This window comes from Apteryx mantelli, chromosome 2, assembly GCF_036417845.1.
Source record: "Apteryx mantelli isolate bAptMan1 chromosome 2, bAptMan1.hap1, whole genome shotgun sequence".
NCBI lineage: Eukaryota > Metazoa > Chordata > Aves > Apterygiformes > Apterygidae > Apteryx > Apteryx mantelli.
In genome coordinates, this window is record NC_089979.1 from 96,717,667 (window position 1) to 96,740,639 (window position 22,973).

The window sequence follows — 22,973 nt, forward strand, 5'->3', positions numbered from 1 at the left end:
TTGGATCTAATACGTGACTGTTTCTCTTCATTAAGAGTCTACATCAGAGCACTTCAGGGCCTAGCAATAAATCTTATAATGAAGTAGTGGAAGTTATGGTGTTGATAAGTTTGGAATTGAATTTCCATTATGATCTTAATTTTAATTCTCCCTTTTTACAGTCCAAATTTACTCCAGTTTTAGTAGACTCTTCCTTTTCATGGTTGAGGGTTTTTTTTGTTTGTTTGTTTTCTTTGAAATGGGAGTGGGCAAATTGCGGGGATTTAGTTAGTTATCTGTCAGAGTCCAATACTCTCTGACCAGGTACTTTTAGATATTCCACACATGGAGGGTGTAATGTTTAATAACAAAATTTACTTCTTTGGAGATATTTGATGTTACGTGGGATTTTTGATTCAGCAGAGTGATCAGCAATATACTGAAATCACAATACAAGTCACTTAGCAAAATATAGCAATTGCAATATTCAGTTCAATCACAATACTAATGTGATCCCCATTACTGGTCTCTGTAATATGCTCACTGCCAGGATGCTGGGCATCCTCAGTCGCTGGGAAGAAGTACATGGGTTGAGACCAGCTCAAGCCCATTGCTCTCTTCAAAATTCTTTAGTTCAGGTTTTATACTCCATGTTGGGCTGAGCCACGTATACACTTCCCCTCCCATGCTGGTCTGGCTAACTCAGGGAAACATTCACACTCTTTTGATGAACTTGGGGAGAAACTTTTACACCAGTTGATCCACACTGACATAGCTGTTTATCTAAAACAAAGGCCACCCTCTGGTCCCCAATCCCTCGTTGTGTTGAGATAAAGTCAGCTTTCAGTGCTACAGCCGTGGTCAGTCACTCCCTACGTTCGTCCCTGAGCTTCATGGGCACTTCACCCTTGCCCATCTCCTCTGAGCCCTCTTCCCTTGTAGAGTTTTGTTGGTCGGTCACAGTATCTCCTAACAAGGTGAGAACCTGCATGTTTGTGTGTGTGTTCTATGCAGGAATTGCATCAGTAATTCTTTGTTTTACTTTTATGGTATGTAATAGACGTGATGCAGGAAGGAAACTAAAGCTTGGGATCTCCAGGGGGAGTATATTTAGAAATGCTCCTGGAACTAGGTGTGGGACAGCTAAATCTCTGTGTTAGAAGTGGCTCATCATGAAGTGACAAAACTTCTGGGACAGGGGTAGACTTCATTTAAACCATGAATGGGAACAGGCTATTGGCACTGCAAATTAAGAAGATCATAGGAGACTCTGAAGAGTGGAAGTGTGCATGAATCAGACTTATTGTCCTCTGTGCAGTCACTGGGATGCTGTGTCCTCAGCTAGAAATTGGCAATAGTCCAGTAGGAAACAACATAGAGTCAGAACAGGTATGCCATTTAAACAAGAATACTGTGAATTGTCACCTAGTCTTCTGTGCAAAAAAGAAGAAAAAAAAATTATTTTATTGGTTTTGCAGTTATTACTTGTTTTGGTGGATAATTTTTCATAGTGATGTACCTCAGAATTTGCTTGAGTTTGTGATCTCGCATGTTTAGCATAAATATTACAAGGGTCTTGAAACACACAGGCCAATTTCCATGCTACTGTTGATGTGCATTTTAGAGACTTTTTAAAGTTCTGCTTTAACCCAAGCCCATTTTGCAGTTTTTACTGTGAAGTGTTTCATCATTCCTGTTAATGAATATTTCCAAACTCCTGTTTAACTCTGCTAAATATGTGCTTCCAATTTGACAGCGAATTGTTGGTATTTTGTCTCTTAAAACATATGTTTTGACTATGGCACTTCCCCTACATTAATTTTATTTGAACTGTATATCCCTCGTTTGTTCAAAGAATGTCACATGGAATAGTGATAAAAGCTTTAATAAAGTCAAGATATGTCACAGCTTGTGCTCCCTTCTGCCAAACAGATTGACTTGTTCTGTCAAACAAAGATTGATTTGATGCAATTTTTTCCTGACAAACCCACGCCAACTGTCTCTTATGAGTTGTAGGTACACAGAAATTTTTTTCACTGATGTTCTTTCAAGTTGAGCTGATTGGTCTGTAATTTTTCAGGTTTTCCTTTTCCTCTTTAGATAAATGTGTGCTTGCCTTTTGCTTAATTTCCAAAACTTCTCCATCCTCTTACCAGTTCTTGAAGATGATCAGTATTGTTTCAGAGACTGTTTTGACTACAGTTAGTCTAGGGTAAATTTAATCAGTCTTTTCTTGTTTTAATTTGTGTAGCTCATTTAAATATTTGTAGTGTGTTATTTCTGTATTAATATGTTTCTACCTTCCTGCTATTAATGGTATTTATACTAAAATACCTAATCACAAATGATCTTGTTCTGAAGTTAAAAAAAAAAAAAATGGCTGCATCAACCTTTTCCATGTCCCCTATTGGATCATCTTTGTCATTAAGTAGTAGACTTTTTACTTTCATTTGTTTTTCTTTTATTTCTAATTTATGCATAGTACAGGCCCTTGTTCCTTTAACTATTGACTATGTGATGAATGACCATTATCTTTACTCTTTCCCCCTGTAACTTCGCCTAGGAACTCCTACTAGTTTGTTTCTCACCATTTTCTGGACTTGAAAACAAAGTTGTGCCTTCTCCATATACAAAAGTTTTATTTCCTCTTTTCTTCCTGCTTATCCTTCTGCAGCAAATTTTACTCTTAATATCAGTATTACAGAAGTGTGAATTATCACATTCGGTCTCTGTTTTAGATTTCGTTTTGGTTGAGGGCAGAGATTTCCAGTTCTTCTGTTACCCTTTTATTCCTAATATTCATACAAATATCTAAAGTATTTCTCAAGTGGCAACACCATTTTTCTCTCGTCTGATACCACTGCATTTCCCATTACTACTAGATTTCAGCCTTTCACAGATGATATTTTTACCCACCAAAGCATTTTTGTTATTTGGCTGCTTCACTCTAGTTTAAAGTCCTTTACCGCAGCTGTCGAACGTTTGTGATATTACAGTGTTTGCAGATTGGTCCCTGCCATCTGCAGCTGCACGCTGCAGACGCCGCACCTTGGACCGCCCTGCTCTGAACCGCAGAAGACAAGCTGCACCTCCCCACAATCACTCCTCGCTTTTCAAAGGGTAGTGGTAGTTTTCTGTATGGTAGTGTAGTGACCATACTTCATTTCAGGTGACTTTGTGGTGAGTGTATATATTAATAAATCAGAAGCACTATAAAGAGGAGTAGCAAAAATGATAGGAACTTAGAAGTCGTCTCCTCCTTTGCTGAGGCTAAATGACTCTTGCAACAAGCAGACCGCATTATACAGGCAGTCTTGCTTGTATGCTCATTGTGTTCCATATCAAAGCTAGATTTTTTTTGTCCTTTCAGTTCCCGTTGGAATGTGAATAAATGCTGAACTGTGTGCTTTTTATTGCTTTCTCAGAACTATTCGTCTCTCTTGCCTTTTTTCAGCAGGTCTTTGTTGCTGAGAGGAATGTAAATCTTAATTAGATATGGCTCCACAGAGATACAAGGGTCTGAGAACTCTCTTACTAATGCTCTGTGCAGATTTTAAATTTTTTTTAATGATCATCTGCTAGAAGGATTGATTTACAGGCAGTAAGTTTACAGTTTATATTACTTAGTATGACAGTTGGGAAGACATGTATCTATAAGGAGTTGAAAAAACTTAAATGCCAAGGAGAGAGAGGAATATGTATGATAACCAGGAATGGCCAAGAATAAAGAGTAAACTAGGAAAGTGCATATCTGGATTGTGTATCCTGCAAAACTACCTTGATGAAGTATCATCATTTAAAAATGCCTTAATATTTTAAGTGTTCTGGAAAGAAAAAGCTTTACTAAAAATAACCAGAGAATATTTATAATCTGATTTATTTACCTCCAAGCCATGTAATGCTTAATATTGACTGCATAGGTCATCTTAATATAGGCTATAGGTCTTTTAAAGTTTGGAGAAATGTAACGGGAAAATAACAGAGTATTCCTCTTGAAGCATCCACTTAAAAAAAACGTGGGAAGTGTGTAATCTATTTGGATAAACTTTGTTTTGAGCAAAGCTGGTCCCCTCCTGTGACAATCTCCATGGGTACTATGTTTGTATGGATGGATGCTGTAGCTGCAGTATTCTTAAGGATTGTGTCATTTTTGCTGTTCGTATTTCCTTGACTTGCACTTACTCAGTATATATTTTTTTGCATGAACTGAGTGGGCAGGATGTAAGTTATCTGTCTAGCAGGACTGTACATACCGTGGATGGACAGGAATACTGTCAGAACACTGCCAGCTTGCCACCGATTTTCCAAAACCTAAGGACAGGCTTTCATGCAGATCAGATAACTTTTATGCATGTCTGGAAAAAGCTGGAAAATATACATGCCGGTTCCTTGATGCCAGAGATTATAAGAATGGATGATGAAATTGGGAGTTTATTGAAAGATTAAATATTTGCCATGTAGTTGTCAAAAGTTCCTATTCAAATTGCCCTAATAAATTCATCTACGTTGTCTTTCCAGATAGTGTGGAAAAATATTATAAACCATTTGCTAAGTGAAAAATAGGGAAAGACTGTGGTGAGGGATTCTGCTGATAATTGCAAACCACTTTAACATTGCTTTTGTAGTTTATCTCTAAAACTCCTTGACAGATGAAGTGAAGGTTACTTAACTGTACATTTCTTCTTTTTTCTTTTAGTTAGAACTAAATTGTTCTATCTTATCAATCTAGTCGTGGTGGAGCAGGATGTCCAATCGCTTCCGCAAGCTGAAGTTGACTCAGACATTGCGTCATGGATTTTCTTCTAATCAGTTTGTGCCTTTTCCTGATGAGCCTGAATCTTCATTAAATGCCACCATAAAAGCAGTTTCACAGAGTGATATGGACACCTCTGGAAATCCTGATGCTGCTGCAGCTCAGATCACAAATAACAAAGATAGTGGTAAAGCCAGAATTGTCTTATGGGAAATGCTCTCTTATGTCAAGATGATACTATTTCTAATGTACTTATTTAGTGTCTATTTAGTTTAATATAGAGGAAAAGATGCATAATGTATATATAGTTATAGAAGGAGACTGGTCACATATTAATTCTGTCACGTTTGTACTTCTGACTGTTGATTGCACTGCATGCTGAGTACCACGTCATTTAAGTAGGAAAATGCTAATGTCACAATGTTATTGTTTTCTAGCAAACACCATTAAATTGGACAGTAGTGACAGCTCACTCAGAAAATGTTAATATCTTTGGTAAACTAATTTATATGATGAGTACCCAATTTATGTATAAAAACCTGAGAAAAGCTATCAGAAAAGCCCAAATCATAAAGCACGTGTATTGCAATTGTGTGGATCTCCATGCAAAACCCCAGTAGTCTGTGTTGTGAAATAAGAGTGGTGACCTGATTTTTGGTACATAAACAATGTTGGTGAAAAATTTGGCTCTGTGCGCTTACTGAGAGTAAAACTAAGACATTTGAAAGCAGTAAGATATTCTTGAGAATAAGAAGTAGGAGCATGTAAACAATAAACAATCACTTATCTGTTTTTCAGGTGTAAGCACTGTAAAAGGAGGAAAGGATGATGAATTATTGACAACCATGGTTAGTTGCAGTGTTCTTGATATGTTCAGCCCAACTCAGAAGGTCACACAGCTCCATCAATTTTTACCTTCCTACGAGTCACCATTAAAAAGAGAGCTGTCATTTACTGAGAGTCACTAGACAGGAACTGACAAGCTGTGACGCGTTTGTTGTTCTTAGACTAGGAAATACTACAAATAATATGGTGTGGTAGCTGTTGATGAATACTGACTCTTTTAAGAAAGAATAGTCCATACCTTTATATGATCAACAATGAATTTGTAAAATCAGTTGAAAAGCTTTTGATATGATTGACTGAGAGAACTCCAGAAAGTCAACATTAATTGCTTCTTTTTTACTTTGCTTGATCCTGCTTTGTGTGTTCTCCAGAAATGTTCAATGTTCCCAGGTGTCTTATCTGGGAATTTAGAGGACTACCTGGCCAGGTATCCTGTTTGTCACTTCTTTGGAAGTGGATTGTTAATATTCCTGTTAAAATCAATTTGAAGCAGGATTCAGCCCTTGACTTTTGTCTCATTTACATTTTATTTCGTTTAAAAGTGTACTTGCCTCCACCTTTTTTTTTTAATGATACTGTGTGCCTTTGTTTAGCTTCTGATTTTAAACATGCATCATTAGCTCCCAATAATCTTTCTAAAATGAGTCTCTGTCTTTTTTCCTTTCTTTTTGTCCTCTCTCAGTTAAGAAGTAGTGCTCCATTTACTAGGCTGCCCAGTGATAAGCTGAAAGCAGTGATTCCCCCTTTCTTACCACCTTCAAGTTTTGAGCTTTGGAGTTCTGACCGAACACGAATCAACAAAGATGGTAAAGCTGAACAGATGAGAACTGCCTGGCCACAGAGAGCAATCAAGCATGATTTTAACAGCAGTGGAAATTCTGATATAGTAAGTAAATGGAATGTATAAGAAAATATTGTGTACTGGTATGTCCAAAGCATGCTGGCTGGTAAGCCATGCCAGTTTTGTACATGCTTTCTCCTCCTCCTTATGTGTCGTCTTCCTTCTGTGTTCTTTTAATGGTGAGAGCGCCATATAATTCTGATTAGAAATGACTTTAATCCCAGTGTCTCATTAATGGCTTGCTGTTTAGGAAGAATACACTTCTCTGTGGAAAGAAAGTAAATGGAATAAAAGTTTGCATGAAGTAAAAAAATTTTATTGCTGTTTGCCAGAATATCTAGCACTGACAAACTTGCTGCAAACTGCTAAAGTGACTGTTGGTTTCACCTATATATTTTAGTTGCCCAAGAAGGCACAGTCATCATATTGTGGCAGAAGCTGCTCTTGTTTGGAAGAAGACAGTGGGCAGAAGAAAAGTTGCTCAATTTTTAGGAACTGGGGAAAGGGAAGAAATACCTAGGAGATATTTTATATAAATAGGCATAACATTCTGAAAAGGTTAATATGTGATAAAATCATAGCAATTGGTGATCCAGTGGGCTTAGAAGAGTACAAACTCTCAGTTGAAGTGAAGGTATTGTAAAAAATGAAAAGTCTGTGTAAATTCTAGTTTTTGTAGAAAGAACTTGCCTCTTTCTACAGTGTTTTTAGGGAAAGCACAAAGCAAAAGGAAACTATCTTGCTTTTTATTGAAACAGGAAGCAAAGCATCCTTGACAACTGCTTTCATGGTTAGTAACAGACAAAAAGAGAAATTCTTACTCTCCTGACTTTGGGCTGTAAGAAACAAGGTTAAAGAAGAGTTTATTTTACTAGTCTAGAATTGCATTTCATGTCAGTTCTAGAAATGGTACAATAAAGACATCAGGAATTTTTTCCGTCTTTCTATTTGAAGTGAAGGTTGAATGCTGGATACATCTAGAAGAGATGAGGTGGAACGGGGTGGTATGTTGGAAGGAAAGTGATAGATAACAGGAAGGTAAATTTTGGTTCATCATCCTAAAAATGATAATTGTAGTTACATATGTGGATAATTGGCACCAGCATACAAAGTGAGGGGCAGGTTAAGTAAGGGAGGACTAGCTGCAGATTCTTTTGTGGAGAAAGAAGGGTTTCAATCAAGGAATAGGGAGAAGGAGAGAAACCTGCAAAATTAGAGATTCAATGACTGATTTGAGCAAAAGGATAAGAAACAGAAAGCATAGCTCAAAAGCCAGCTGTAGTTGGCGGTGGTTAATGGTGTAAAAAGCAAAAGATTTCAAAGAGGATGTTGGATGCAGTTGAGGATTTGACTAGCATTTGGCTAGATCATTACGACTCAATTATCATCTACCTGCATCATTTTGCTGAGTATTGCATAGACTGAAGAGGATTGAAAATGCAACTGGAGGAGAGAAAGTTCATGTCACTAGTTGCAGTTCAGTTAGTAAGAAAGATGAATATGATAGCTGAGAGGTAGGTGGTACAGTTTCTGTAAGATGTGAGAGAAAAACAGGATTCTGTATGAAAAAATGTGATTTTTTTGCACAGCATAAGTATAAGGATATATGTAAAATAAGATTATTATTATGTCCTTTTCTTCAGAGGAACTGAATTTATGATACGTAAAATGGTGGTTGAAGTTTGATCTTTCTTTTGCTTAAATAATGAAGATAAACATTATTTTCCTCTTTCTTTGTCAGATGTCTGTTAGCAAAGGAACTAGACCAGTCAAATTGCCAACATTTGCAAGAAGACCTGCATCTCCCTCGAATTCTAACAACTTCAATCATTCTCCCCATTCTTCTGGTGGATCCAATAACATTGCAGGAATTAACAGACATGGGGGAGAACTGCATAACAGATCAGGTACCATGCTGCTTTTATTTCTAATATAGAAGTCACATAAGTCTGGTTCAACTAAAAATTAATGTTCATGATTAAGGCAGAGGGTATTAAACTTTCTTTGAGGGTTCCTGCTGCTGTATAAGACTTTAGGCGAAGCTTCCATAAACTTTGTTGGAACGGGATTGAACTCGTGGACACATGGACATTGAACACATATATAAGGGAACAAAGGGAACAAAAGCCTTGGACCTGTTATGGAAGTCATGTAGGTTAACCTCTGTCTCAGAAAGACCTCATTAATTTTATTGTGTCCACCCACAATGGCTCAGGTGGATGCTGATGTTGTTCATTGCAACATATATTTTGTGTAGTTTAGTCTCTTTTTTTTATAACCATCTTGCTTATTTTTTGCTTTAATGTTTTATGTCAAAAACAAAGCTGCAAGCGTTGTATATGCCAACTGTAAAGAATTTATGGTGAAACAACTTGTGAAACCTGGCTTCCAAGAATATGAAAGCCAACTGTATACATGTGTGTCTATAAATAAGTTTGGCTCTTCTCCTCTCATTTGATTGATTTTTCAGGATTTGGTTGATTTTTTTGCCACCTCTTCTGAAAGCTGATGAATAGCTCTGAACCTTCTAATTCTCTCTCTCAATTCATGCAGTTAGTTTTTAAGAGAGAGTGAATGGTAGAAAGAGATGAATTGAGAATTAACCCATCTTTTTAAATGATGGTTTGCTTGACTTTGTTTTTATTTATTTTTGTTTCTTAGGTGGCAGTGCGGATAATGTTTTGTCTCAAATTGCAGCCCAAAGAAGAAAAACAGCAGGCTTACCTGAACAGAAACCCAGCCAACAGCATAGTCCAGTCCAGTCAACTCCTTCATCCACCCTGTCTGATTTGCAGTGTACTCAAGTTGTTGGCAATGAACATGTTGTAAAGGTATAGATTAATGTAAATTTTTCTGCTCTTAAAATGGCTAATCTTAATAGAGCATGTCTCAGTCATGGATGACTGGTAAATACAACTGCATGATATTGCACAGCCTAAAATGAGTGAATTCCTGTTATGGTAATGGAAGCTTTTCAGCTCCACAGACCTTGCTTTTAATTATAAATCCACAAAAGAGCAGGTCTAATCATGAAACATGTTTTTTCTCTTTTTATTATTTTCCCTTGGTTTTAAAAACAGTAAATGCAGTACTGGATCTTAGAGTGTATCTTTGGTTTACTCATTACTTCTCTCTAGGACCCTTATTGTCCCCAGTGTTTTATGTGTTAGTTCCTCTTGGGGTCTCCTCTAAAGTGGTCTAGCTACTTTCACCCCAAAGGGACAACCTGTGTGCAGAACATGAGATTGTTTGTACCAGGATCTGCCCCCCATAAATGCTACGTATGTATCCAGTCTGCTCCGCAAGGTGTTAATTTTGAACTATATGAATTTCAGGTTGTCGTCACCAAAGTCAGGTTTTCCTCCTGTGTACAGAGCGTAACATCAGCATTGACTTATCTGTTGATTTCCTGAAGTAGCTTTACCTTCCTGACTTGCCTGTTTATGTGCATGTAGTTTGAAGCCAGCACTGCTCAGTAAGAAAATTTTAAAGATGAAGATTTTAAATCTTCAAAATCTGCATATAGGGAAGTTAGAAAGCAGCAGTATCTTGAAAACCTGAAAGAAATTATATATGAAAATAAAATTAACTTCCCTTATTCATAAGGAAAAAAAACAGTAAGAGATGTGATATGTTATTATGAAATATATGGGTTTATTCACAAAGGGAATCTTCAAATTTCAGAGTGTGGATGACAGAGAACACGTAATTTGGGGTGTTAGTTCAAAAGTCTGGTATTCTACAAATGTTAATATACATGATCAAGAGCAAAATTTCTCAACTTTTCCCTTCTGTATTCTCCAAACAGCTCATTCTTTTTGTTTTCTTTGACTCTGTTCATGAAATCTTCAGCATTTTGGCTGAAGAAGCAAAAAATTGTCATAATGTAAAATGATTACACTTGCTGTCTCATTCTGTGATGTCTTATATGGCAACAGTAAGCAATCAGCTTAAATATGTATATTTAATCAGTAAATGCCAATGGTAAATGAAGTTAAAAATTTGTTGAGTGATTTAATCAGTGAAATTGCTGGAGGACAACAATCAGAAAAAGAAAAGCCTGCAACTGCAAATGCTGGAACATTTTCCATGAACAGTTGCTTTGTCTCTGATCTGTCAGTTTTCATCCACAAGGAACTACTGGTCACTTTTCAAAGATGAGATTGAGAACTAAAATCTGTAACTCTGCTGGACCCCAAAAGCTGTGGACTCATACTGGTTCTTTGACACACTATAATCTTTCCTCCCTTTCTACCCCTGCATAGTTGCTCCATAGGTTATAAATGATCCGTCTCCTTCTTTCCTGTAGACATAGCTACTTTATTATCCTCTTCCCTCATTAGAGTCTCCTTTACAGGTACCAAATGTTTTTTCTTTCAGAGGTGGTCTGACCAATATGTTTCTAATTAAGCTCTCAGCAGTTGCTCTCAGCTTGTTTTTACCTTGGAAATAATTTCAGACATGAAGAAATGGTTGTGTGCCCCAAAAGTCTGTTTTTTGTTTTTTTTTGTCCCCCCCCCCAGTTATAGTAGTTAGTCTAATAAGAGATAATGCCTATACTTACGAGCTTTGATCTACAAATTTAGGGCCTGTTGCTACAATACTGCCACTAAGAAGTCAAATTACTGTTCCCACTCACAATGGAATACATTCAGGGATAAAGAAGCAGTGAAATGTAGTGCCCTGCAGATCGCTTTTTGGGAAGGCAGCTCATAATATTGTTAGGCAGATTTTAAACAGAAATGATGACAATCTGTCACAAAGGCAACAGCAGCACTTCCTCTGCTCTTACGAGTCTAGATGGACTTCAGTCTACCCACCAATGACACATCTTGTAGTCAGCGTGGACCTCGTCATAGATGTTCGTGTACCACATGCTTGAGATTAGTGTTTCCTGGACAGCAGTGTCTGTTTGAAATGCGCAGTCACATAGAGATCCATACTGGCTGCAAGAGCGTAAAAGCCTACTTTGTTGTAACCAACTATCTAAATAAATGCTGAGAATTTAACCTCTGTATCCATCATGGAAACACTTGTGCTCTTCCATTAGAATCGTGCAGTCTAAACTTGGGCATAGCTGATCTAAAAAGAGCAGTGATGTTACCCTGATTAATTTTGCAAAAGCTGTCTTTGAGGGAGAGATTGTACAAGCCTTAAAGGAAGGAAAAGAAAAACTGAGTAACAGTTTATAGGATGATGTAATTTAAACACAGACAGTGCATTTGAAAGGGAAGAGCATTCTGCAGCACAAATGACAAGTAACACAATACAGAGAGAGAAATTTAGGAATGTAGTAAGAGAGAAAAAGAAACAGGCTTGAGTTCATGGTGCTCTGCCAAAAGACTCTCAAAAAATACTGTATCATGCTGTGTAACTTTTAGTCATTTCAGAAACAGGGCTTAAGGAGGCAGTACATTCTGGCAGAGGAGAGAGTACTGGAAGAATTTTACCAATGTTCATCCTCTTTATCTTTTAAATCTACATCTCATTCACTAACAAGAAATGTTCTCTTTATACCATAGCACAGAAACAAAATTGTAGAGAGGCAGGAATCACAGTCCCTCTCTCTTCTTGACTTTTTGCATGCCTCAGCCTTTTTCTTCTAGCTTCTTTATAGTAGTCTGACTGACACAAAGATATTTTAAGTTAAATGCTAAATTCAGAAATCCAGGAGAAAGTCATCTAGACTTCTTTTTTAGGTTATATACCTAATGCAAATGTTGAAATCTTTGAAGTGGTGGGTAGATTCAGGAATTTAGGAGATGAGATATTGTCTGGTTTTGGAAGAGGCAGATACATACACATGTAATACACACATACATACATATTCTTGCTCCTCATTTGTCATTCATCCATTTCTCCCTTTTCCATGCTTCCACATCTGTTACCTATTTGTGAAATGAATATGTTCTGAATTGTTTAATTGATATTCGGTAATAACAAGCTTAATGATTAACTGGAAACTTTAAATTGCAGTGCTGCAAGGTGTTTAAATACACCTGAAATGTGAAGTTTGTGTTTATTGCATATTTGCGGTTAATCCAGCTTGAAGTGCTACTTCAAATTGGGGTCTAATACACTTTGAAAAGTTTAGTATTTAATTAAATCTGTGAATGAAAATGGCCTGTGTTCAGAGACAAAATAATTTCGGCTTTTATAAACAGAATATTGTTAGTGCATGTATACAGTACTGCTTTAAGAAAAATTGTCCGTAATAAATGTGTTTTTCTGGATGCATTTGAAGGGGACAGATTCTCACCTCAGATAAATTGGTATGGCTCTAATTATTTCGACATGAATAAAGCAGAAGCATATAGTTGTGACTACATGCTCTGCAGAAATAATATGAATCTTAAATAATATTGAAGCATCATATGTAGTTACCAGTTTTTTAACTCAAATGATTGTATTATTACCTGTAGCAAAGGCTGGAAGTGAACAAAAGACCTCCATCTGGGACTTCATCTACATCTAAGAGTACATCACCGACTCTCACACCTTCCCCGTCACCCTCCCCATCTCCTAAGGTTCACAACGCAGAGTCCTCTCTCTCTTCTTCTCACAGACAGGCCAAGAGCAATGGTTCCAGCAGTGGTACAATTACTGAAGATGGTGAGTAGGGCACAGTGGTTATGTGAGATTCCTCGAGAGCACAAAGAGTTAGAAGCTATAATTTTACTGGATTATTGTGTATCTGTGTGGCAATGAGAACCATTTTCTTTCCAGAAAAAATATTTTAGTGTTTCTTCCTGTGAGATTAGCATTTCTGCAGTAACTGTAGCTTTTCTTCTCCCAAAAGCTGTTGTCCCCTTCCATTTAGAGGGAGCTTGTTACTATCTCAAAGCTAGTGCAGAACACGTAGGTACATCACTGTCATATCACCTCCTTCCTCCCTCTCTGGCTTGAGTCCTATTTTTTTTCACCATTTACACATTATAACTGAGAGTAGAACGTGTACTTTCTCTGCATTTGAAATGAAAATATACTTTTAATAAATTCAGTGAAGTACATCATTACAGTAAGACAGCTTTGATTCATGATAGCAACATGCAACTGATTATTTTAGAGCTGTATTGCATTATTTTTTGAATTGCAAAAATAGCCTTATTTTAACCTTATTTTTGGTTCTAGGGGATAAGAAAGGATAATAAAAATGTTATTACTTTTCCAGTGAGTCTGCTGTTCTTTCCAATGAGATAAATTGAACTTCTAGATCTAAATTACAATATAAAAAATGTCCAGTTACTGCACTGGAGACAGGATATCACTTCATGTTTTTTTTCTGTAAATGTGTCAGAAAAGTGAAAAAAACCCCATGATTTAGAATCTTTTAAATAAGCAATAGAGGTACCTTTTTTCTAGTTTCTGCAAGAGACACTTGTCCTATTTTTGCTTTTTGGAAGTGTCAGGATTGATTTTGATTTCCACATATGCTAACTTTGTACTGTCACTGTACTTCAAGTTGACACTAAAGGGAGGTGGTATTTGACCTGCTTTCTGTCCTCTTATCATGGTTTAGCTGTAACATATTGTAGTGACTGCTGAAGAAAATGTTAGCACCATTTTATAGTGATGGCTTCATAGCGTAAGAGTTGTTTGTTTAGAAATATATAGAGGGAAGAGAATTCACTGTCAGGTAACAGAGGGAATTCCCCAAGCTATCAGCTATTACAATCTCACCTTGAAAGGTAGAGCTTTATGGCCTCACCAGCAGTGCATACATTAGTGTGTACGGTAAGTTTCCTCTATAGCAGAGGTGTAAGTTGTAAGAAACCTAAGCAATTCTGGGTCATTGTGCTTGTAAGCTCTCGTAGTTAAGTGGCCCGTTAATTCGAAGTGAGTTCCAGTAGTAATCAGAAAAATAAGTACAAAAGGCCTGTGATGTTAGCTTCTCTTTTTCTTTCATGTAAACTTAGACAAACTAGAATACTGACTTTCATTGACTATCACTGTGAAGAAACAGTAAGCAGCATGGTTCAGTGGTGTGTATTGTTTCTTTTAGGTAACCAGTTGGACCACCAGCAGCTTATCCCTGTTCTGAGAACCAGTGATGTAGAGAATCATGAAAGAAGAAACCATGTGAGAGTAAAAGGAGGCTGTGAAAATTTGGAGAAAGGTAATCTCACTCTATTAGTATTGAAAAGTGCTAAAGAGGTGTTAAATACTAGTTATGTGGAAGTAGTAGTAACATGGCTCTGAGAATCTTTGCTTTCTCCAGGGATGTAGCTAGTGAGACTAGATATGGGCATAAGTAGAAGAAAGACCTAGTTAAAAAGCAAAGGAGAAACAGTATGGTATGCAAGAGTTATAAAACTAAGTGGTTTCAGATTTTGTTCAAACTTAGTACATGATCCAGAAAGTGGGAGGAGAAAAAAGGAAAAGAAACCACAAGAGGCCTGCAGGTGAGGGCGTTGTCTAAATGTGTGAAACGTGTTAGATGTTATGGTTGTTTATGACAGCAAGGCTCTAGACTCAGAGACCCTGAAAGATTCTTCCAGTACCCTGTCCTATGATTTAGGTGTGATAGTGTGCTGAAAAATGAGAGGGCTAACTAATAACCTAAAAGGAAGAAAGGTTAATAAGATATATAAGTGCTTCTAATACAACTTTTATCTTTCTTTCTATTTCTTTTAAGAACAAACCTTTCAGTAAGATAGTATTTCTTGACAAACCGCATGCAGAAGTTCTCACATTATGTTTTTAAAGCTGGCTACTTTGCGCTAGACCTTTTCCCATGGATTAACCTTGGGGAACTAAAGCTTTTAGTCTGAATCTGTGCCAACCTTTACAAATCATTTTAAGCATACCAAATTAATTGACCTTGAGGTAAAAAAACCAAAACCCTAGCAAAACTAAGACTCAATTAGAGGTAACACTGCAGTTTTCCATGGACTCTTTTATGTAAACAAGGAGGCTTCCAGAATGGTGAATAGAAGTGTCTGTCTGTTTCAATATACTTGCTGTCTTTTGGGAAGTCAAGAGTAAATCTCTTTCATATGTTTCTACTGAAAGTGAAAGAAAAGGGACAATCAAAAGGGGAAGAAGTGAAATAAAAGCAAAAATTGTTTAGGAATGGAATAGTGCTGTCTTTACAAAGTAAGGGAGTTTATATGAGGAATATTAAATATATAGATGTAGTTTTGTGGTATATCATTCATATTGTTCATTTTTACTTTGACTCCTCAGTTCAAATGACCGCTTTGGTACTACTGGAAAAAGAAAGCATTAGTCACATGTGATTGCAAAGCAATGAAAATAACCAGAATCATGTGTTCAGGGAGGTAGTGTGTAGTTAAGAGAGGCAATGGTGAGTTACTGTAAAAATGCACTTTTGTTTTTAAGTGGCTAATCACACTTTAAATGTGTGTTAAGAAGAGTGCCTATTGAGTCCTCCAACTTTTAATTTCCCCAGTCTTTGGGAGGAAACCAAATATCCAGTGCTGAAGTAAATTCTGCCCAAGTTTCATCTTAAGTAGAATTCAGCTATCTGTGTTCAAGACTGGATGTCAGCCAGTTAAAGAGAAGAGGTTCAGATATACACTTGTATCAGTGTTTTGAACGAGTGACTAGATGGTTGCTTGCTCTGCATTTTGCCTTTCTGGATCATGATATGGATTCAGTTCATTGCCTGCTTGAGGAGTTTTGGTGTCTAACCTGGATGATCTGGGTCAGCCATTGGGGGCCAAGCACCTGCATTTTAGGTGTTGTAGTGCCTGGGTTGTCCTAAGTGTTTTGGCTCTTTTTTTTAAGATCCTTTTCATGAGGAGGAAAGGGGGATGCAACATAAAGATTTTATACTATCAAAGTAAGACTAGATAGAATTATAGTTTACTGAAGCAGGTCGGAACACAGTAAGAATGTTTTTATTTCTGATGCAGGGTCAGAATAAACATAATTTGTTTTTTGTTATCATATGTGACTATGTGGAATGCATCTTTTAATAGTATGTCTAAAGCAGTTAATACTATACATCTTCCAGAGAGATAATTAAAATTGATCTATTCTGATCCATCTCTCTTTTTCTTTTCTGTTACTACAGATGAGCTGACTGGCATCCTTAAAAAATTGTCTCTCGAAAAATATCAGCCTATTTTTGAGGAACAAGAGGTAAGTCTTTTAAAGAAAAGATTTATTTTCTAGTGTTACAGAAAACGTAAGTTGTGAGACACATTGCATCAGAATTGTGATCCAGAATCTCAACTTTAATTTTGAAAGTTTTCAACCATTTCTGATTGCAGAGAGGACTTTGAAATGTGGACCAAGTGGTCCAATATACAATGTATACGGAGAGGTCTACCTGACTAGATAAACAGTATCTATGAGGCAATAAATCTGGCAATTGTGAGTGTCCATTTCCATCTCAAGTATTAGTGACTGGTACTGTGGCTGCAGATTTTGGCATTTTAGCAGTTTTTTTACATTCAAACTGTGATATTATCATAGATTCCCCAGATGTCTTTATTTTTATTTTTTTATTATGTACTGCTTTTTCTGTATGTGTTTGTATCAGCCCAGAAATCAAAACTAGAACCTCATTTACAAGTTGAGAACAGCAAGGTGGGAGTTGCTAAGGTGGCTGCTTTCTTCTCCTTATCCGATATGAATAAGAGGAAGTAGATTTAATATGGGGAACCTAAGCATCGTTGTAGACAAGGCCTGTGACATAGGCCTGCCAGAAGGATGCAATGAGAAGAAACAATGCTGAAAATAATTACAAATAATTCATTACAGTTTTTAAGACAGTATCAGTTGTGAGCAATAATTGTGTGTTTGTTTGCCCAAAGATAGAGAGCAGTGAATGGACATACAATTAATTGACGTTGCTGCAGAGTTCAGAATTTCTTGCTGAGAGGTATGGTCCCACTATGTTACAGAATATTTGGCACCCGAAACAAACATTATTCGGCTGCATCACAGCACATTGTGTTTATTATTGTTCTCCCACATGATAGGGGGGAGAGCATTCTGTAGAAATGAGTATGCTGTGTGCAGAGGTTGCATCAATGTGAAAAATTAGATATTTGTTCTTACCACAGCCTTATGGATGCATTGATATAATAAAAACTGATGTATGAACAAACCGCAAGTTTTCCTCAGGAGACACTGGAAAAGTACATACAATATTCTGAAAGTCCCAAATACTAAAAAGGAGATAAGGAAAAGAAATGGAGAGAAAAATCTTAGGCACATCAAACGACTCTTAAAATACAGAGAGGAATTTTTGTGAGGAGTATATTTTGTATTGACTGTCCCTGTCTACATAAAAAAAAATCCAGAAATATTTTGAATCTATTATCATAATTATTTGAGTTATTAACAACAGATTTTAAAACCCAGCAACAGAGTGGTAAAGTGGGTACCATTTGGTGCTGGCAATTCATTAAACATTTTTTTGTGCATAATATTTACAGTAAATACATACATTCAAAGAAGTTTTATTCTTTAGGAGAGAATTTATGCCTAAGTGAATGTCTTTTTTTTTTTTTTTCTTGTGTAGGTGGATATGGAAGCCTTCCTTACACTTACTGATGGTGATCTGAAAGAGCTGGGTATTAAAACTGATGGGTCAAGGCAGCAAATTCTGGCAGCTATTTCTGAACTGAATGCAGGAAAGGTACATTCTGAAGTACTGTACTTAATAAACTAATTCCAGGTTTGCTTGTATTGCTAATTCAACATGAATTTGAAAATTCAATTGCAGATATTTGGAAAATTCAGTTGCAGATAGAAAAACCAAATGTATGTTTTCCAAACAAAGTATTTTATGTATTTGATCAGTGAAAAATATCTTCTTTCTTGTTCTCTTTCATTAACTCTTCCCTTGTTCAGTAACTGTACAGCTTCTTTACAGATTATTGTCAATTATATCAGAAGCTAATTGTAACATGAATATTGGCCATATTATTGTTATTGAAATTCAATTTCAGTGATGCTAGAAAGAATCTTATAGTCCAGCTCCAGGATATAATGTGAAAGATCCCCTTTCTTTTTCCTAACAGTTTTTGATTTCTCTCTGATTAGATAAATAGCACTTTTCTCATTCCTTATATCTTTCCTGCCTTTTAATTTTGTATTGACATGTACAAATGAGCTAAGAATGGCATACAATAAGCCACATCCTTGTTGGAGGCATTATGGTCTGGAGCATATCTGTAATTAGGCCTGCTGACACTTCTCAGCTGCTTCTTCAGTTTCAAGATCCATTCTCTCTGATATTGGAAGCTCAGATCACAAAACCCATAAAGATAATAGCTCCCCAGAGTTAAGATCAACAGGAGCAAGTGATCATGCTAAAAATTAGGGGAGGTGGATGATTCTCCATGCGAAACAGTTGTGAAGAAAATTCTGAAAATGCTTGCACTGCTCTCTGGTAGTTTCAGGAACAGATTACTACAATGGTTTCTACATATCTTGGATGTAACTATTCACTGTTATTACTAATAGTGCATTATGAGAGTTACTCTGTATTTTCACATTTTTTGTTAACTCCTAATTAATTTTTGAAAGAGAAATTTAAGAATGCCTTATTTTAATTTATATTGTTTTTACAGGGACGAGAGAGGCAGATTTTACAAGAAACTATACACAACTTCCACTCTTCCTTTGAGAGTAGTGTTAGTAACACACGACCTCCTGGCAATTCCCAGTGTAAGTAGCACCTGAAATTGTTTGAACAACATATGAATACTTTTAGTTAATACTGGCTAAAAGACCAAATGTGGCAAACAAGCTAGCTAACAGTTTTCTGGGTTAAGGATATATGCATGTCTGTGTCCATTGCTGAGACTGTAGGGAAGATTTCAAGGTAAAATACACATCCATAGGTATGCAACTGTCCTGTGCCCCACCTACCATAATACTTTTTTTCTCTTGTTATCCACGAGTGTTAGAAAAGAAAATAGCTTGTTATCTAGCTGCAGAACTGAATAAAGGTTGGATTTAGGTACCAAAAGTGCAAACCGAACGTTTTCCAGATACAAGTTAAATGAAAAGTTAACTATGGCAATGATGAAAAAGCAATATGATGTCATTCAATTCGTGATAAATGTAATTCTTTGCAGTTATTCTGATCTTGCAGTTTCTTTACATATGATTGCATGTTACATATTCATATATGTTCACACCTGTGTATCTGCAGATACATATATAGGTAAATAAGAAGACATTACAGAATAACTGGAAGAGAATGGGGAGTGGTTTGTATGTTTACTTTCCACCTTTGGATTTAAAGTGAAAAATATCAAATGGAGCTTATCTAGAGGAGAGTTAGAGAGACTGGAGATAGAGAAGTAAAAATAAAAGAAAAACAGTACAGACTTGCAAATAAAAATCATACAAGATCCACGTAGTCACTTGTTGGAAAGGTACTCATGGAATAATGAGAGATACTGGAAAGGTTTGTGGTAGCAGATGACCTCTTCACAGGTGAGTTTGACTTTTCATACCTTCTCCATACAGGAGAGGGCTTAAAGTGAATAAAATGCATTAAAGGGTCAAAATGTTGGAGTCTGGTGTAACAATGAGATTACAAAATGTGAGCCTGTTTGCAATAGTTGTGGAGTTGGACTGTTTTCTTTAGAAGTAAAACTGAGTCTAGCTGAGTGCAGGTTGTCAGATTTTTTTTTTTCTTGTTACAGCACCTGGTTGCTCTGTAAAACCACAAGAAGCTGTTCCTCCTAAAATGTAGCTACTGGGAAAAGATTTTTTCTTATGATGAAGTCTGGGGCCTGGCTAAGTAAGTCCAAGTGTACAAATGAAAATTTGAAAAATTAATGCTAACTACACCCATAAAGAACATGCAAGGACTTTCTGCAGTAATGTCTACAGTTCCAATCCCAGAAAGCCACAAAGAAAAATAAAATGAGATTGCTTATAAAGTTCAACCTAAGCATTGAAGTGTTTAGTGCTTCACTGGTTTGGATTCAAGGAGAACAAAGAAAGAAGAGCAGGAAGAATGAATAACCTTATAAGAAGATACATTCTTTTTCATTCTGATCTTTAGAGATGGCCATAGACGATGAAACCATAGGAGACCTACATGGGTCTACACTCAAGAACAACAAAAGCATGGAAGAAGACAGTGAAAAATCACTGCAAATTACAAGGGCTTCTGCATGTGAATATCTCTAAACTGAATATGCCTGTGAAGTTTTCTGTGAATACAAATAAAAGTCCAAGTTTAAAATGTAATGGTTTCGTGAAAAGGAATATAAAGGAAAAGTAATGCTGTATTCCTCATTAACTAAAATATACTTTATCTAACCAATATTAAGAGGTTAGAACAGCAATAAAAGTAAATATGAAATACTTATTTGTAAAAATAGCACTTTATTTAAGCATATGCATAATCTGTCACCATTATTTAAACAGAAATAGTGTTAAAATATTTTATATTGTTGATCTGTTTTGAGAATAAAACCATTTAACTGATTTCAACTTTTTCTGAACAGTAAAACTGGCAGGTCATCAAAATATATTTGTGCAACTTTATTTTTGTAGCAGATAAGTCTGAGTGGAAGTAATTTTCTGCTTAGTATATACAATTTGTTGTTGAGCAATTAAAATACAAGTCATCAGAAACATCTGATACTATTTTTTGTCTTTCTGAAAACTCAGAAATATGTAACTTTACTACTGGTTGAATTCAGTGCGAGTCTGGGGGTGTACTAATGCAGATAAAGTCAAGATGATCTTAGAGCTCCAGTGCAGAGGAATGATCTCAATTCTATATTCCTTGACCCTCCTTACTGTACTGGTTTTAGTGGAATTTAGCAAAAATAGGGATAGCAGTGGGTGTGGTGATAAACAGAGGTAATAGCAACAGTGAAAATATGTTGCCTCTGCTGTTCCTTAAGTTAGTCAGGTGTGACAACTGATTCTTTAATGGTTTCATTCACTTGGCTTTCTGAGGTACTCTTCCAAGATGCCAACAGCAAAGGGCAGAACAGCTGAACTATGCCAGGTAGCAGCCAGTGAAGAGTGCTGTGTTGTTTGTTTGTTTTTAATATTAAAAATATCAAAATAATTTTCAGAAACAAAACCTTTGTAAAAATATATGTTTAAAATAACTATCAAGTGAGTTAGCTAGAGAGAGAAACAATAAATGTTGTTAGGAAGTAAAACTAGTCTATTATTGTTAGGAGTTTGGAGGGATATAAAGTGAAAGGTGATGTGATGCAGTACCTTTGCAGGAACTTCATCACAGAACCAAAAGCAGAGAATAGAGGAAGAAAAACATGAGGACTGTGTTGGTACACCATGTCAACCCTACTTGTGCATGAGTGAAACTGTAAACTGTCTTTGAAAATAAATAATGATTAGATAAATTCTTAAACAACAAGCACTTTCCAATGTTTGCATGTGCAACTAAAGCTATCAGTCCTGGTAAGTTATGTCAGTCTTTAAATATTGGTGGATTGCTAAGAGTTTCTCCTTTGCAAACTTTCTCTGCAGCCAAAAAGCCATGTGATTTGTAAGCTCTAATTTTAGCTGTCAGTTATCATGAATCAGTGGTCAGAGGGGTCTTTCTGGCTGGAATAGGGCTGCTTTTCAAATCTCTGACTCATTTCTCCAGCATGCAGCAGACAGCCACTGGCCTGGCCCCAGAGCCATGGTAAGCTCTGGGGTGCTCTTTGGCATTGATAGACACCAGAACACCCCAGCTACCCACCACTGACTTTTTGAACCATGGATACTGCAAAGTACTTGTAGTTTAATTTTAGTAAAATTATAAGAAAATCAGCTTCTCTGGTATTAGTCTGGTTTTAGTTGGCATTGTAGGCATGAACTCCAGTTTGTATGCTCCACAAGCTTAGGCTTGGCACTTACCCATCTTGAGATTGAACTGAAATTGTAATAGCCTTCCAGAAGTAATTTAGACTCTGGTATCCTCTCCTGACTTCCCAGTTCAGGCCCTCTCCTCCTGTAAGATAGGAGCAGAGGAGGTGGCCCTGTAGCCAGGTTCAGGCAGTAGTCCAGTGATTGCCAGACAAAATAGTCACAAGGCAGTTCTGAAGTCAAGTCAGGCAGTGAAGTCAACAAGGCAAGGTCAATCAGCAAGGTACAAGACCAGGCACAGCATACCTGCATCACAGCTCAGGCAAGGGCTTAAAAGCTCCCAGGCCAAGGGGAGAAAGATGCATCAATGAGGCCCCAGATGAGGCTTCTCACAGCTCTTTCTTACAACTTAGCTGTTTTCACAGCAGTCTGATCCAGTGTTCCATGGCTGTGCCATATCAGAGCTGACCTTGAGCACAAATAGCTAAATCCCTAGGAGGTTGGGGGGAAGAGGTTGCAGAGGGGCATTGCAGAAAATATGGTTATATGCTGGTTAATGCAATTATAGCCTATTAGTGCATGGAGGTCTCTGGTGGTCATGCTATTTTAACATTTCAGATGTTAATAGTACATCCATGTTTGAAACAATTTTTGTTCCATTTTATTTTTCAGTGCTTTTCATCAGAGTTATCTTGGTGCACATATGTCAACAAATCTATGGCACCATCAACATTTAGCATGGTATTTTATGCTCATGCTTAGCATGTCTTAGGGCTA

General features: G+C 36.7%; 1 protein-coding gene across 3 annotated transcripts in view; it reads left to right on the top strand.

Annotated features, from left to right (window-relative positions):
* The window catches only part of ANKS6 (ankyrin repeat and sterile alpha motif domain containing 6), a 39,032-nt gene extending 18,026 nt beyond the window's left edge, over window positions 1-21,006 (top strand). Inside the window, exons 7-17 of one of the 3 annotated variants that reach the window (XM_067291147.1) lie at window positions 4,709-4,919; window positions 5,531-5,580; window positions 6,261-6,464; window positions 8,161-8,326; window positions 9,081-9,250; window positions 12,842-13,031; window positions 14,422-14,535; window positions 16,459-16,526; window positions 17,917-18,033; window positions 18,971-19,067; window positions 20,057-21,006. In XM_067291147.1, coding sequence (XP_067147248.1) covers window positions 4,709-4,919; window positions 5,531-5,580; window positions 6,261-6,464; window positions 8,161-8,326; window positions 9,081-9,250; window positions 12,842-13,031; window positions 14,422-14,535; window positions 16,459-16,526; window positions 17,917-18,033; window positions 18,971-19,067; window positions 20,057-20,106 — 1,437 coding nt within the window. In that variant the 3' untranslated portion in view covers window positions 20,107-21,006. Of the gene's footprint in view, window positions 1-4,708; window positions 4,920-5,530; window positions 5,581-6,260; window positions 6,465-8,160; window positions 8,327-9,080; window positions 9,251-12,841; window positions 13,032-14,421; window positions 14,536-16,458; window positions 16,527-17,203; window positions 17,272-17,916; window positions 18,034-18,970; window positions 19,068-20,056 lie in introns of those variants that run through there. The other 2 variants (XM_067291148.1, XM_067291149.1) reach the window with 2 other exon arrangements.
* Window positions 21,007-22,973: the final 1,967 nt, after the last annotated feature.